Source organism: Bombina bombina, chromosome 5 (genome assembly GCF_027579735.1).
Source record: "Bombina bombina isolate aBomBom1 chromosome 5, aBomBom1.pri, whole genome shotgun sequence".
NCBI lineage: Eukaryota > Metazoa > Chordata > Amphibia > Anura > Bombinatoridae > Bombina > Bombina bombina.
In genome coordinates, this window is record NC_069503.1 from 206,672,226 (window position 1) to 206,689,540 (window position 17,315).

Genomic DNA, 17,315 nt, shown 5'->3' on the forward strand with positions numbered 1-17,315 from the left:
TTCAGGAAGACTTCCAGTCTATTTGTTTTATTTTCTGGTCCTAGGAAAGGTCAGAAGGTTTCTGCTATTTCCTTGGCTTCTTGGTTGAAACTTTTGATTCATCAAGCTTATTTGGAGTCGGGTCAGGCCCAGCCTCAGAGAATTACAGCTCATTCTACTAGATCAGTCTCCACTTCGTGGGCTTTTAAGAATGAAGCTTCAGTTGATCAGATTTGCAAAGCGGCGACTTGGTCCTCTTTACATACATTTACTAAATTCTACCGTTTTGATGTATTTGCTTCTTCGGAAGCAGTTTTTGGTAGAAAAGTTCTTCAGGCAGCTGTTTCAGTTTGATTCTTCTGCTTTTTTTTGTTTTTTTCTTTCAAAAATGAAAGAAACTTTTTTTTTTTTTTTTGGGTTGTGGATTATTTTTTTCAGCGGAATATGACTGTTTTTATTTTTATTCCCTCCCTCTCTAGTGACTCTTGAGTGGAAGACTCCACATCTTGGGTATTGATATCCCATATGTCACTAGCTCATGGACTCTTGCCAATTACATGAAAGAAAACATAATTTATGTAAGAACTTACCTGATAAATTAATTTCTTTCATATTGGCAAGAGTCCATGAGGCCCACCCTTTTTATGGTGGTTATGATTTTTTGTATAAAGCTCAATTATTTCCAAATTAACTTTGATGATGCTTTCTACTCCTTTTTTTTATCACCCCACTGCTTGGCTATTCGTTAAACTGAATTGTGGGTGTGGTGAGGGGTGTATTTATAGGCATTTTGAGGGTTGGGAAACTTTGCCCCTCCTGGTAGGATTGTATGTCCCATATGTCACTAGCTCATGGACTCTTGCCAATATGAAAGAAATTAATTTATCAGGTAAGTTCTTACATAAATTGTTATATATATATGTAAGTATGTATATGTATATATATATACACACACACATTAATTTAGATTATATGTCATGCTTAATGCTGATCACACCCTCATTGTGGACTTCACTGGAGTAATGGATCGTGGACACTTAACATCTGTATGAAAGAAAACATAATTTATGCTTACCTAATAAATGCATTTTTTTCATGCTGGCGAGAGTCCATAAGACCGTACCCTGTTTTTCTTCTGATATATATATATATATATATATATATATATATATATATATATATTTGCATCTCTCCAGCGCTTTCTATTAGGTTTGGTGAGGTTTTGTAGAGTTTTTGGGGTTTGGGAATCTTTGCCTCTGCCTAGTGGTCATGGGAGGTTATCATGTTTTTGCCTTCATGTGCTTATTCATGGCAAAACTTAAAAAATGCTTTCTGTCAACCAGTAACATCAAATTCAGGACCTGCATTGACAATATTCTTTGAATGTGGACAATATCTTCCCCCATTTAAATGAAATGGTTAATTTGTTCCTCCAAAGACGTCTTTATAACACATACCCAGAGACAAACCCTTATAGATTTAAATTACATTCATCATCCCAAACACACAAAACACTTTACTAATAATAGTAAAACCATAAGATACAACAGGATGTGCTCAGAAAAAAACTAATTCACATTGCAATCAGAATACTATACCGAAATCTTTTATTTCATGATTCAAATAGAGCATGCAGTTTTAAGCAATTTTGTAATTTATTTTTTCCTTTGGTATCTTTATTTGAATAGCAGAAATGTAAGCTCATGAGCCGGCCCATTTTTGTTTCAGCACCTGGGTAGCACTTGCTGATTGGTAAGTAAAATGTAGCCACCAATCGGCAAGCACTACCCAGGTGCTGAATCAAAAATGGGCTGGCTCATAAGCTTACATTCCTGCTTTTTCAAATAAAGATAGAAAGAGAAGAAAAAATATTAGGAGTAAATTAGAAAGTTGCTTAAATTGTATGCTCTATCTGAATCATGAAAGAAAAAATGTAAGTTTAGTATCCCTTTAAAAAGAAAATAATTTGAAGTAAAACATAACTAGAAAATAACACTTGTTGAAATATACAATCCCCAATTATTATAGAGGCATTATGGAACAGGAACACTTGACAGAAAACCGCTTCCCATACCTGCCAATTTTCTGAGTCAACCCCAATCTTAAAAAGTGATTGTAAATAGCCACCCATCTAGGCCCACAGACACTGGCACATTGCATTTTCACTCATCCTCTGCTCTAGAACAACTGATACAGACCAAAAACTCAGCAAAAGCATGAACCTTCACCATTATAGGCTCCAAAACAAGAAAGCCGACGGCCTTGTGAGAAAACATTTCAACAACCCAGGTCACAGAGTTTGGAATTTGAAAATACTTATATGTTTGAAAGAGAGAGATGGAAAATTACATTTATAAATCCATTTGCAGTACTGTAAAATGTGTTTCTCCTAAATATTTTTACATTGACTTCTTATACGAGCTGCAAGTTATAAAATGTATGGGAAGTTGCCGAAATAACGACCAAAAGGGCTGAGCTTGCAGGAAGGGCAAATCTCGTCTTTGTTTTTCTTCTATATGCAAATTCCTCCGTATCCCTCCTTATATACACAAACTAATTTTTAGAGTGGACAGTTGAAAATTAAAATTTTAGTACCTATCTCTCCCAACCCCACTACGTGTGATTTCATCTGCTACTTCAAGTTTTACAAAGCTTTTCTATAACCATAGAAAAACACACAGTACTTTGTGCTGACATTTTCAGTATAGGTGGTGGTTTCAACAGTCAAAAGCATCTATTTCAAATGACAAACTAAAGGTAACAGTGCCATTTGTAAACCAATTAATAACTCCAGCAGCTGAAATGAATAATTGTTACTATATGGGGGGAATCACAGTACACATTCCATTTAAGTTAAAGGTGGTGGTTTGGGGTTTTCTATTTCATATAGACACAAAATTAAAATCACTGATGCGTATTTATTTATTGCTAAAAAAAAACTGGATAATTAAAAAAGCCGCATATCATGCCTGTGTAAATTTATAGACATGTAAAGAAAGGGTTTAGAGATGCACAAGAAAAAGGAGAGTAAAATGCATAACAATTTGCAGAATGGTTCAGAAGATTAGGAGGATGAAATAAAAATTTTTAGGAAATAAAAGTTCTGGCCTTGGTTGTATAAAGATGCATGTTCTGATAGAACAATGTTCAGCAATTTTACCTCTTTATTCATTGCCAGTTGGACGTAGAGAATGGATAGGAACACCGGCCATCAGGGCCGCCACTAGAAAATTTGGGGCCCCTGACTTAAACATTGATCAGGGCACCCCCCCCCCCCCCCTCCTTTGACATGTGCAATTTTTGACCAAGTGACTAAAACGTATATGCACTTTATTCTTAAGTGTCTATTTAAACTTGGAAATGTTGTAAAGGTAGTAACATACCCACACACACACAGTAACACTCATACACTGAAACACACACACATAAGGATTCACATATAGACACTCTAGCAGACACGCAAAGAAACACACTCAGACACAGACACCCAAACAGACACTCAGCAATTGTTTACATTGACCTGACAAGTAATGAGGTAAACTACAGTTTTGTAAAAAAGGAGATTTAGAAAACAAAATATGGAGTTTTGATTATCTTTTTGTAAACGAAGATGCCAACTAAATGATAACAGCATGCAGTGACTGAAAGGAAGGGCCCTGAACTGCCTAAACAATAATTTAAAGGTTAAATGGTGGATTGGTGACTTCCGGAAAGGTGTCATTAGTCTCAAAGTCTGTAGAAAGATGTGAATATCAGTAGTAAGGTCAAAATGTCCTAAAAAGGAACAGACAATGGACACACACACACACAAACTCAAACTTGCACATACACCTAAGGAAACGCAGACAGAGACAGCCTCAGAAAACACACAAAGACATGCACAGACACCCACAGAAAACACACAAAGATATACACACACAGAGAGACAACCACATAAAACACAGAAAGACATACATACACAAACCCTCAATGAGACATCCACAGAAAACACACAGACATACATACATACACACACACACACCCTCACAGAGACATCTACAGAAAACAAACATACACACCCACCCTCACAGAGGCATCCAGAGAAAATACATAAAGACAAACATACACTCACCCTCACAGAGACACCCATAGAAAAAGCTCAGACATATGCTCACACCCTCACAGACATTCACAGAAAATGCACAAAGACATCCATACCTACAGAAAAAAATACATACACACTCATAGAGACACAAACCAAAGCACAAAGACATAAACAGACACGCAACAAAAATAATTCTGTGAATTCAAAATTGTACATTAATGATCTGGGTAGATAGCTAGATGAAGAAAAGTACTTTTAAAAGGTTGACACATGTTTGTTTTTTCCCCCTAACCAAGAGCACCACTTCAAATATAGTGTACAAATGTTCCCATCAGTCAGCTGTACTTATGGATTTTGAAAATGCTGTATTCTTTATGGTCTTGGTGGAACCATAAGCTGTGGTACTCATACCATTAGATCTGGTTAAATGCAGGATTTAGGCTTGTTGGTATGTATTTCAAAATTAAGTCAGCTGTAGTGTAAACTGAACAGTTTTAAGTTAACCTGTCTCATTTCAAACACTGAATATAACATTTTATGCAGATGTAAAAATCTTAGATACAATGCCTTCTTGCATCTGGAAAGTCCTTGCATAAAGGGGCAGTAAACTGGAATGTAATATATATACATATATAAATAAAAAAATATGCATATCTTCCAAAAGGGCACCTACCATTTGTGTATTGAGGAGGAAACCTTTCTGCATGGTTTTAAATATAGAATTTCTACAGCATTGTCCAATAATCATAAATACACTGCTGCTAAAAAAAAATTGTTTTTATGAACCCCTGGCCCTACCATACAACTACTACCACACTGAAGTTACAATCCGAAATTGCATAAAGAAATAAGAAATATTTGCTAAGTAACTCCTACCTCCTCTGCAAATGAAAGTGATCTGCTGTCTGACTCAGGCACACACTGTATAAACAAAGTGCCATTTATTTTATTCTTTTTGTATCCTTTTAAAAAAACAAAAAACATTTCTAGGTTGGTTCCGGGGCAGCAATACTCTACTGAGAGCTAGCTGCTGATTGGTGGCTACACAAACATGTCTCTTGTCATTGGCTCACCAGATCTGTTCAGCTAGCTCCCAGTAGTGCATTGCTTTTCTGGAGCTGACTTTTCAAGGGTTAAACACACAATTACATGCAAGCAATAGTGCAATCATAATGCTCTAACACAGAGATTTTTTTTATTTTTGCACTTATGTATCCGTTAAAGAAAAATATTAATAGTTACTAATTCTGCTAATTTATGGATCATTGACATGTCCTTGTTTATTATAAGTTCTTAAAGGGACACTGAACCCAAAGTTTTTCTTTTGTGATTCAGATAGAGCATGAAATTTTAAGCAATTTTCTAATTCACTCCTATTAACAAATTTACTTCATTCTCTTGGTATCTTTATTTGAAATGCAAGAATGCAAGTTTAGATGCCGGCCCATTTTTGGTGAACAACCTGGGTTGTCCTTGCTGATTGGTGGATAAATTCATCCACCAATAAAAAACTGCTGTCCAGAGTACTGAACCAAAAAAACAAACTTAGATGCCTTCTTTTTCAAATAAAGATAGCAAGAGAACGAAGAAAAATTGATAATAGGAGTAAATTAAATTTTACAATGTTTAAAGGGACATTAAACCCAAAAATTTTCTTTCATAATTTAGAAACGGCATGCAGTTTTAAACAACTTTCTAATTTACTTCTATTATCTAATTTGCTTAATTCTCTTGATATTCTTTGCTGAAAAGCATATCTAGATAGGCTCAGTAGCTGCTGATTGGTTGCTGCACATAAATGCCTTGTGTGATTGGCTCTCCCATGTGCATTGTTCTTTCTTCAACAAAGGATATCTAAAAAATGAAGCAAATTATATAATAGAAGTAAATTGGAAAGTTGTTTAAAATTGTATTCTCTATCTGAATCATGAAAGAAAAAATGTGGGTTTAGTGTCCCTTTAAGGAACTGATTATTCAGAACAGTAATAGCGCCTTCTCTATGTTCTCTTTTTATGTAACATAGGATTCTAAGCTGCCAGCGTCTGTTCGCAGTACACTGTTGGAACTTTTTGGCCAGATAGAAAGAGAATTTGAGAATCTTTACATTGAGAACCTGGAATGTGAGTATTACAATAAAGCAGCATGTGTATCTGTTTGTTTATAATACATTTGTCTACTGATTGGAAGTCTTTTTAGCCTTCTCTTTTTTTTTTTTTTTTTTTTTGTGTGACTTTTTAACCTATGTGTAGAGAATAGGTTAACAGTGATATTAGGGCCTGTAGGCTTTAACAATTATGGTTATGGAAAGCGAACACCTGTGCAATTCAATAATTATAGTATGCAGATAGATATTAGTATGGAGTAAACCCCTTTCTCTAAGGAAATTTTCACCAATATATTTTTGACAGAATAATGTATTATCTCTCAAGCTGGACACTGATCTAAACAGGAAGAGAAGTAAAGACCCCTAGGAAAATCTATACTGAAAAAAACATGCAAACATCCATTTACATTAGCCAACATTAAGCAGTCCTTTGATAGACATTTAAATCTTTTTTTTTCTCCTCCTTCTCCTCTCCAGCCTCTCCCCTCCTATCTCCTCTTTCTTCTTCTTACTCTTGGTCTGCAAATAAACATACAATCCACAGAACAGGTAAAGTGGGGAACAGAGAGTCAGAGGATACCAAAGTCCTGCAACAAGAATGCTGCACAAAAGGCCTCCAAATGACTCAGACGAGATCAAGTAAAACAACGTTACCGCAACCAAAGCAAAAGTCAAGTAGAGTGCTGATTCTCCTTATATCTCAGGATTCACTTTCATGCATTAATAAGGGCAGTAATAGGTATAACCAGCTGTATCATCAGGTACCAGAATACCCCATATTCATTCTTGTAAAGCACTTCCCCCAGATATTGCCCAGAGACTCAGGTGGGAATAGGCCTAAGGTAGCAAGTGCAATATAGGTAATCAATGAGGGTTTCTTGTCACTGGCTCACTTCAGGTCCAAACCCCTTTAACAAAGAAAGTCAGTGCCTCAGCTTAAATGCATATCTCAATCCCCAAAGCACAAGATGCAGCAGTGTAAAGGGAGTATATGCCCATAGGCTAGGTATGCCTTACCAGCAGCTAATAAACTTTTGGCAGTCCGCCTGGGAAAAACTGCAAAGGGGAAAGTCGGCGTCTCCTCACACCTTCAGTCAACCAGGTGAGACACTCTTCACTGCGAGGAGGGAGCGCTGCCCGCCGATCTCTCAACGGACAAACTACCCCCTCCTACCAGCGGCTATTCCAAACAGTGAGTCCGACCGCTTCACGGGCAAAGATCCAGCTTACCCGCCTTTGACGCCCCTCTTCTCCACTCTGCAGGGCTCCTCTGCGGTGATTGCGGTATCCACCGCCGGGCTTTACCGCCAGTACCAGGGCTTCCTCTGCACAGGCGTAGACGCCGCCTGTTAGCCTGCAACGGACCGCAGCGATTCTGGGTCACGCAGGCAAGTAGATGCTGGGGGAGATTTTCTTGCTCCTATTCTCCAGAGCACCCGAGCTGTGCAGCAACAGCGTGTCTAACAGCTCCGCCCCCACCGGAAGTCTTAGCCTTCTCTTTGATCATTTTCTGATATTGTTGTTTAAGAACTTTAAAAAATAAAATCATTTATCATAAAAACTAAATATTAATACAAATAAATAAAGCTATTTATCTCTTTATCACCACTACTGATTTGCAGGTATTTCATTTCCTATGATTCCTGTCATGGTGACCTATTTAAAGGGACACTGAACCTAAATGTTTTCTTTCGTAATTCAGATAGAGCGTGCCATTTTAAGCAAGTTTCTATTTTATTCCTATTATCAATTTTCTTCGTTCTCTTGCTATCTTTATTTGAAAAAGAAGGCATCTAAGCTGCTATTTGGTTCAGACACTGGACAGCACTTGATTATTGGTGGGTGAATTTTTCCACCAATCAGCAAGAACAATCCAGGTTATTCACTAAAAATTGGCCGGCATCTAAACTTACATTCTTGCATTTCAAATAAAGATACCAAGAGAATGAAGAACATTTGATAATAGGTTTAGTGTCTCTTTAAGCACCAATAAGGGTTAACCAAGGAGAAGTTGCAGTTAATAAGTACATTCTTTGGTGGTGTGCAATATTTATTTTTCTTATTGATGATCTGATGTTTTGGAGAGTATATATTTCTTTGATAAAATACTAAGTGTCCACAAGACATTGCATGTGGGATTACTCTCTAGTCTTCTAGGAGGAGGAAAAACAACCCCCCACTTACCAGAGTTTTAATCCCTTCAACCTTAGAATCACTCAGTCAAATTTTTGCCTCCAAGTTGGAGTGAGGTGAGTTCGGAAGTGCTGATCCACATGTTGTTGATAGGGGGTTCTCTAACAGAGCTGAGACCCAATTTCCCACTATGAAGGAATGATGGGAAGACGGGAGTTTGTCAGGCAGTGAAAAAGTTTTCCCAGTGTGAAGATGCCACAGACCTCTTTGGTGAAATGCAAATTTTTCTGCCAAACCCCTGGTCTACAGTGTGCTGTTCCTTGTGAGATATTGCAGACCTCCCAGGTGTAATGCAGATAGATCTGCGCCTTGTGATATCCTTGGCACTGTGCTTGAACTGCCTAAGATGGGTCCGTCTATTGAAACCCATCATCTGCAGCTGAGTAAGCACAATAAGAGAATGTGCTAACCATTTTTTCCAGTGCACCTTCATAGCCCACTGGCTTTTAACATGAACATGTACACAGTCACATAGCCTGGGGAAATACACACACCAGACATTTTTAAGGAACTTTTATGCACTATTAAACTTTAAAAAAAATGTGTTACTGTCTATTTAATGTAGAGTGACCAGTGTTAAGAAAAAAACTTTAATACAGCTCTTTACTCACCTTCTCACAAATCCTGGGTTTTGACACCGGGATTCGGTCTTAGTGCTCACCAGTAGGGCTAGTGCGCTAAGAGTTATTCATTTTGATATGCTTTTAGCCTTCCTTCCTGTCATCCTCTATTCCTGCTTCTTCAGTGTGGTAGCCGTCTAGGTCGTGTCAGTAAAAGCTCTCAGGACCATTAGAGGTGTTGCTTTCTGAGCATATTAAAGCTTACCTAAATAGTTGGGAATAGAATATTTAACCCTTAATTTGCTGTTTAATTCTTTTATGTAGCCATTAGTGTTTGATAGTTTTTTTTTTGTTTTATAGCGCTTACTGTATTTCCTAACAGGGACTATCCGTTTTCCACTGTGCAATTACGATCTATTGGTCCTCACTTGGATTAACAACCTGTATTCCTTTATACTGCTTCTGTGCTTATATATATTTCAGATAATCCGCATCTCTCTTTACTATGTTGACAGAGTTTTGCAACTCTGCCCTTAGAGTGTTCAGAGAGGGTTTCTGTGGAGCTATCTCCAAAATTTAAAGAATATATTTACTCTGCCATTACTGAATTGATGGACGCAATGCCTCAGCAGTTAAACACAGATGCATGCAAGGGGCAGAAAATTAGCCTTTACTGGACTTTAGCTCATCAGAGACATTCCTTAGGAGGAACCCTTCTAAACACCACAAAAAGGAAAGGGGTACATTTAAACCCCAAGATTCCTCTTCTGATGACGAATTTTCAGAAGGATCCTACCACCGTGGCAGACAATGTGTTTTTTTTTTATTTTATGACTGAGCAAATGCACACTCTGCTACAGTAGGTTCTAGTTGCTTTGGAAGCAGATGATTCTCTTGCTACAGACAAGCAACAAGATAAAAAGATAAATACATTCTTTAAAACAGTCTCCAGACAGCCATTTACTTTCCCAATGAATTTCTTCTTTTTCTGATCTAATAAATAAGGAATGGAACAAACTGTGTATTCCTTTTATTCTGTCCATAAAATTAAACAATGTTTCCTCTCCCTTCTGCAAAATTAGAAGTATGGTAAATTACCATACCATTACCAGTTTATTGGAGCAATATCCACTCTTGTTAGGTGGGCTACAATTCCTTTAGAGGATGGAACCTCTCTTAAAGATCCCATGGACAGAAAGCTTGAAGGCTTTCACAGAAGATCCTTCCAGCTGGCAGGCTTTATGTTTAGAATACAAACAACAAATGTAGGCACCCACGAAGGCAAGTCTTATGTTAAATAAATTGAGAGAAGTGCTCAACCTGGGAACGAACAATACATAATAGCTCGTTCTATAGCTAGTTACCACCCAAGAAGCAGCCTCTTTTTGCTGAACATGTGCCTTTCACAGAGAAGAACTTTCCTGTAGCATATCAGTCTGATCCTGACTTCACAGTGCAGTCCAGCCCCGAAATACCAGGCAATCCCTCTCTGAACAAGAGAAATGGCAAAACCCCAGACGTGGACCTATTGCTCAGTGTGCCTAGAGGGATATGACTGCACCTTACTGACGAGGCCCACAATAGGCCGAAACGTACATCTGGGGTTTTGCTGTTTCTCTCGTTCAGAGAGGGATTGCCTCTCTTTCTTTTCTTGGTATTTCTGGGCTGGACTGTACTGTGAAGTCATGATCAGACTGATATGCTTCAGGAAAGTTCTTCTCTGTGAAAGGCACATGTTGAGCAAAAATAGGCTGCTTCTTGGGTGATAACTAGCTATAGAACGAGCTATTATTTTATTGTTCGTGCCCAGGTTGAGAGCTTCTCTCTTTTTTGTTATACAAATTATGACACTTGAGGAAGTCTCCCTAAATTTGATGCAGAAATCCAGATGTGGACCCGTTGCTCAGTTTGCCTAGAGGGATATGGCTGCACCTCACTGACGAGGCCCACAATAGGCCGAAATGTACATTTGGGGTTTTGCTGTTTCTCTCGTTCAGAGAGGGATTGCCTGGTATTTCGGGGCTGGATTGTACTGTGAAGTCAGGATCAGACTTGTATGCTTCAGGAAAGTTCTTCTCTGTGAAAGGCACATGTTGAGCAAAGGGAGGCTGCTTCTTGGGTGGTAGCTAGCCATAGAACAAGCTATTATGCTATTATTAGTTCTCAGATTGAGCGCTTCTCTCTTTTTATTTATGCAACTTACGTTAAATAAAACAGATATACAAGTATGTGAAATAAATATAGTACATTTTATTGAAAATGAATAAAAACTTTAACAATACAAATCCAAATTGTACAACATACAATTAAGCAGCCACTATATACAATAAAAACAAGAGTCAAATTAATTCCTCTGCTGCAGACAGATAAATGTATATTGTCATCCAAGAAAGTTAAAAGTGAAACAAAGAAAACAATCCAGCTTATGTTTAGACTACCTGTCAGTGTAGCTGCAGCTACTGCAGTCTAGTGTCAAACCCTTTTGAAGCTCATTTCTGGGGAAGTCACTCTGGAAGAGTTCCTGTTTGGACCAGGACCAGATGCAATTATTGCCACAATAACTAGAGGCAAGGGAGCATTTTTGCCACAAGATCAAAAACCTATGGTTAAAAAATAGATATGCAGGACATTTGTTTCTTTCAGCAATTCAAGAATCAAAAAAAATTCCTCTGGCTAGAGATGGGGTTTCCCTAAAACTTATTGTAAACTCAGTACTGCCTGGAACAAAGCCTAGCAAACCCAAGAAATTCCCTCCCACCTCAAAGTCTGCAAAAGCGTTTTGTCCCTATTCACAACCAGTTTCTGGTAAGGGACAGATTGAATCTTTTCTGGAGGCTTTGTAGAGGTCTATTAAGGATCCTTGGGTGTTGGAAATCATTTCTCAGGGGTATTGAATAAACTTTCAATCAAAACCTCCTCAAGGAGTAGTTATCAAGTCTCAAGTTCCTTGAGATCCATTAAAGGCCAAAACCTTTTGCCTTGTGTGAATGACTTGGAAACAATGGCAATAATTGCTCCAGTTCCTGCTTTAGAAATGAATCAGGGATTTTAGTCCAATCTCTTTATAGTATACCAAAGAAGGAAGGTACTTTTTGGCTTATCTTGGACCTAAAAACTAGATGTAGACAATTCACACTATACTTCCATTAGTGCAGGAGACTCAATTTGTCTACCATCAACTTAAAAGATGCTTGTTTACATATTACTATGTCCGCTTTCTCAGATTTTCCATCCTAAACAGGCATAATTATTTTGTAACACTTCCATTTTTTATGGCACCCAGAGTTTTTACCAAGGCTCTATAAGCATTATTGACTGTACTGTGAACTCAGGGAATCTATGTAGCTCTTTATGCTTTTCTGGTGCAGGCACCCTCTATTCATCTTGCTGTGATGCACACACAATCTATTTCAACTGCTTTGCAGTCATAGTTGGAGAACTCACAATCAGGGTGGCACTACCAAAACAATTGTGCATGTAAGGCAGGCTGTATGTCAGTCACCAGCTGACTGAACTAGGTTGTTCTTTCTGGTGAATATAAAAGTCTCCCGTTAGAATCCCTGGTAATCAAGCATAGAACGGCATCTCATAGTGTAGACTGTACTGTTATATCATGTTGGCACTATACGAGTATTAGTTCATGAAGGCATGCTGGATATCCTGGTATTCAGCTGACTTTCTCCTCAGGTACACTTTTCTGTTGAAGTTCCTTATTGCAGGTAAAAACCAAAATGGAAGGAGAAAATAATAAATGAGCTATCTAAGTTAATGTTAACTAAATTAAAACTTTAGTAAAAATTGCAATAAAATATTATGCAATGTTTTTCAGCTCTCAACAGGCTGTTTCATCAGGCCTGTTGAGAGCTGAGAAACTCGTTAGTTCATTTTTACCTGCAATCTGGAACTCCCTACAGAAGAGTGTACCTTAGTAAAAAGTCAGCTGGAGACTAGAATGTCCAACGTTCCTTTATGCACTATTACTCCTGTACAACATTGTGAGGTACCCACTTGGGATTTCTTGAGCTTGTCACTATATAACAGTACAGTCTACACTAAGAGATGTACTTCTATGCTTGATTTCCAAGGATTCTAAAGTGTGGCTTTTATATTTGCCAGAAAGAATAACCTGGTTTAGTCAGCTGGTGACTTTGACATCCAGCCTGGCTTACATGCACTATATTTCTCCAACATTGGTGTGTCCGGTCCACGGCGTCATCCATAACTTGTGGGAATATTCTCTTCCCCAACAGGAAATGGCAAAGAGCACAGCAAAAGCTGTCCATATAGTCCCTCCCAGGCTCCGCCCCCCCAGTCATTCTCTTTGCCGCTCTGAACAAGTAGCATCTCCACGGAGATGGTGAAGAGTATGTGGTGTTTAGTTGTAGTTTTTTATTCTTCTATCAAGAGTTTGTTATTTTAAAATAGTGCTGGTATGTACTATTTACTCTGAAACAGAAAGAGATGAAGAGTTCTGTTTAAAAGAGGAGTATGATTTTAGCAGCAGTAACTAAAATCGATTGCTGTTCCCACACAGGACTGTTGAGATGAGAGAACTTCAGTTGGGGAGAACAGTTTGCAGACTTTTCTGCTCAAGGTATGACTAGCCATTTTCTAACAAGACTGTGTAATGCTGGAAGGCTGTCATTTTTCCCTCATGGGGATCGGTAAGCCATTTTCTTAGACTTAGAAAGAATAAAGGGCTTATTATGGGCTATTAACTGGTGGACACTCTTAAGGGCTAAATCGATTGTTTATTTGAGTTATATTTGGAAAGTTTGAATTAATTTTCACACTTTTATTGTTTGGGGAACGTTTTTATTGCCAGGCACTAGTTAAGACACCTTCCCAGTCAGGAAGGGCCTTTCACTATAGTAGGCAGAGCCTCATTTTCGTGCCATTATTGCGCAGTTACTTTTGAGTACAGTGCATGCAGCTGCATGTGTGAGGGTCTGGTATCCACTGAAAACGTTCCTAGAAGGCTTGAATTGGTATCGTATACCCCCCTGGGATTGGTAAAGTCGCAACAAAGGCTGTGGCTGGGACTGTAGTGGGGTTAAAATTGCAAACGGCTCCGGTTTCCACATTTTAAGGGTTAACAGCTTGAAAATTGGGGTGCAATACTTTGAATGCATTAAGACACTGTGGTGAAAATTTGGTAAAGATTGGATAATTCCTTCATAGTTTTTCACATATTCAGTAATAAAGTGTGCCCTGTTTAACACTTAAAGAGACAGTAACGGTTTTGTTTAAAAACGGTTTTTGTACTTTTTTAACCAGTTTAAGCCTGTTTAACATGTCTGTACCTTCAGATAGATCATGTTCTGTATGTATGGAAGCCAATGTGGTTCCCCCTTCAAATATATGTGATAATTGTGCCATAGCGTCCAAACATAGTAAGGACAGTACTGTCACAAATAGTAAGGTTGCCCAGGATGATTCCTCAGATGAAGGAAGTAGAGATAGTTCTACATCATCTCCTTCTGTGTCTATACCAGTTATGCCCGCGCAGGCGACCCCTAGTACTTCTAGCGCGCCAATGCTTGTTACTATGCAACAATTGACGGCAGTAATGGATAACTCCATAGCTAATATTTTATCCAAAATGCCAGCATTTCAGAGAAAGCGCGATTTCTCTGTTTTAAACACTGTAGAGCAGGAGGGCGCTGATGATAATTTTTCTGTTATACCCTCACACCAATCTGAAGTGGCAGTGAGGGAGGGTTTGTCAGATGGAGAAATTTCTGATACAGGAAGAATTTCTCAGCAGGCAGAACATGATGTTGTGACATTTAAATTTAAATTAGAGCATCTCCGCGCATTACTTAAGGAGGTGCTATCTACTCTGGATGATTGTGACAATCTGGTCATCCCAGAAAAATTGTGCAAGATGGACAAGTTCCTAGAGGTCCCGGTGCACCCTGATGCCTTTCCAATACCTAAAAGGGTGGCGGACATAGTGAATAAGGAGTGGGAGAAGCCAGGCATACCTTTTGTCCCTCCTCCTATATTTAAAAAATTGTTCCCTATGGTCGACCCCAGGAAGGACTTATGGCAAACAGTCCGTAAGGTCGAGGGGGCGGTTTCTACACTAGCCAAACGCACGACCATTCCCCTTGAGGACAATTGTGCTTTCAAAGATCCTATGGATAAAAAATTGGAGGGTTTGCTTAAAAAGATTTTTGTACAGCAAGGTTACCTCCTTCAACCTATTTCGTGCATTATTCCTGTCACTACAGCGGCGTGGTTCTGGTTCGAGGAACTGGAAAAGTCGCTCAGTAGGGAGACTCCGTATGAGGAAGTCATGGACAGAATTCACGCACTTAAGTTAGCTAATTCATTTATTTTGGACGCCGCTTTGCAGCTAGCGAGGTTAGCGGCGAAAAATTCTGGGTTTGCAATTGTGGCGCGCAGAGCGCTCTGGCTAAAGTCTTGGTCGGCGGATGTATCTTCCAAGACAAAATTGCTTAATATCCCTTTCAAAGGTAAGACCCTTTTTGGGCCAGAATTGAAAGAGATTATTTCAGACATCACTGGGGGAAAGGGCCATGCCCTCCCACAAGATAGACCTTTCAAGGCTAAGAATAAGTCCAATTTTCGTTCCTTTCGCAATTTCAGGAACGGACCGGCTTCCAACTCTGCAGCCTCTAGACAAGAGGGTAACGCTTCCCAGACTAAACCAGCTTGGAAACCAATGCAAGGCTGGAACAAGGGTAAACAGGCCAAGAAGCCTACTGCTGCTACCAAGACAGCATGAAGGGGTAGCCCCCGATCCGGGACCGGATCTAGTAGGGGGCAGACTCTCTCTTTGCTCAGGCTTGGGCAAGAGATGTTCAGGATCCCTGGGCACTAGAAATAGTCTCTCAGGGTTATCTTCTAGAATTCAAGGAACTACCCCCAAGGGGAAGGTTCCACATGTCTCACTTATCTTCAAACCAAATAAAGAGACAGGCATTCTTACATTGTGTAGAAGACCTGTTAAAGATGGGAGTGATACACCCAGTTCCAACTGTGGAAAAAGGTCAGGGGTTTTACTCAAATCTGTTTGTAGTTCCCAAAAAAGAGGGAACTTTCGGACCAATTCTGGATTTAAAAATTCTAAACAAATTTCTCAGAGTTCCATCGTTCAAAATGGAAACCATTCAAACAATTTTACCTACAATCCAGGAGGGTCAATTTATGACTACCGTGGATTTAAAGGAACGTAGAAAAGAGTTCCCTGTCTCCGTCGACAAGAGTTCCCTTTTTGGGAACAATAATAGATTCTTTAGAAATGAAGATCTTCCTGACAGAAGTCAGAAAGTCAAAGCTTCTAAACGCTTGTCAAGTTCTTCACTCTATTCTGCAGCCTTCCATAGCTCAGTGCATGGAAGTAGTAGGGTTGATGGTTGCAGCAATGGACATAGTTCCTTTTGCTCGAATTCATCTAAGACCATTACGACTGTGCATGCTCAAGCAGTGGAATGGGGACTATACAGACTTGTCTCCAAAGATTCAAGTAGACCAGATGACCAGAGACTCACTCCGTTGGTGGTTGTCCCAGGAACACCTGTCTCAGGGAATGAGTTTCCGCAGACCAAAGTGGGTCATCGTGATGACCGACGCCAGTCTATTAGGCTGGGGCGCGGTCTGGGATTCTCTGAAAGCTCAGGGTCTATGGTCTCGGGAAGAGTCTCTTCTCCCGATAAACATCCTGGAACTGAGAGCGATATTCAATGCTCTCCAGGCTTGGCCTCAACTAGCGAAGGCCGGATTCATAAGATTCCAGTCAGACAACATGACGACTGTAGCTTACATCAAACATCAGGGGGGAACAAGGAGTTCCTTGGCGATGAGAGAGGTATCCAAAATCATCAAATGGGCGGAGGATCACTCCTGCCACCTATCTGCAATCCACATCCCAGGAGTAGACAACTGGGAGGCAGATTATCTGAGTCGTCAGACTTTCCATCCGGGGGAGTGGGAACTCCACCCGGAGGTGTTTGCCCAGTTGACTCAATTATTTGGCATTCCAGACATGGATCTGATGGCGTCTCGTCAGAACTTCAAGGTTCCTTGCTACGGGTCCAGATCCAGGGATCCCAAGGCGACTCTAGTGGATGCATTAGTGGCGCCTTGGTCGTTCAACCTAGCTTATGCGTTTCCACCGTTCCCTCTCCTTCCCAGGCTTGTAGCCAGGATCAAACAGGAGAAGGCCTCAGTGATTCTGATAGCTCCTGCGTGGCCGCGCAGGACTTGGTATGCAGACCTGGTGAATATGTCATCGGCTCCACCATGGAAGCTACCTTTGAGACAGGATCTTCTAGTACAAGGTCCATTCGAACATCCAAATCTAGTTTCTCTGCAGCTGACTGCTTGGAAATTGAACGTTTGATTTTATCCAAGCGTGGGTTTTCAG

The 17,315-nt window shown here is 39.6% G+C and overlaps 1 protein-coding gene across 1 annotated transcript in view; it reads left to right on the top strand.

Annotated features, from left to right (window-relative positions):
- The window catches only part of WDR37 (WD repeat domain 37), a gene marked incomplete in the record, with an annotated part of 556,897 nt that overhangs the window by 154,156 nt on the left and 385,426 nt on the right, over positions 1–17,315 (top strand). Inside the window, 1 exon segment of the mRNA XM_053713841.1 lies at positions 6,087–6,183. Within this exon segment, the coding sequence (XP_053569816.1) occupies positions 6,087–6,183 (97 nt within the window).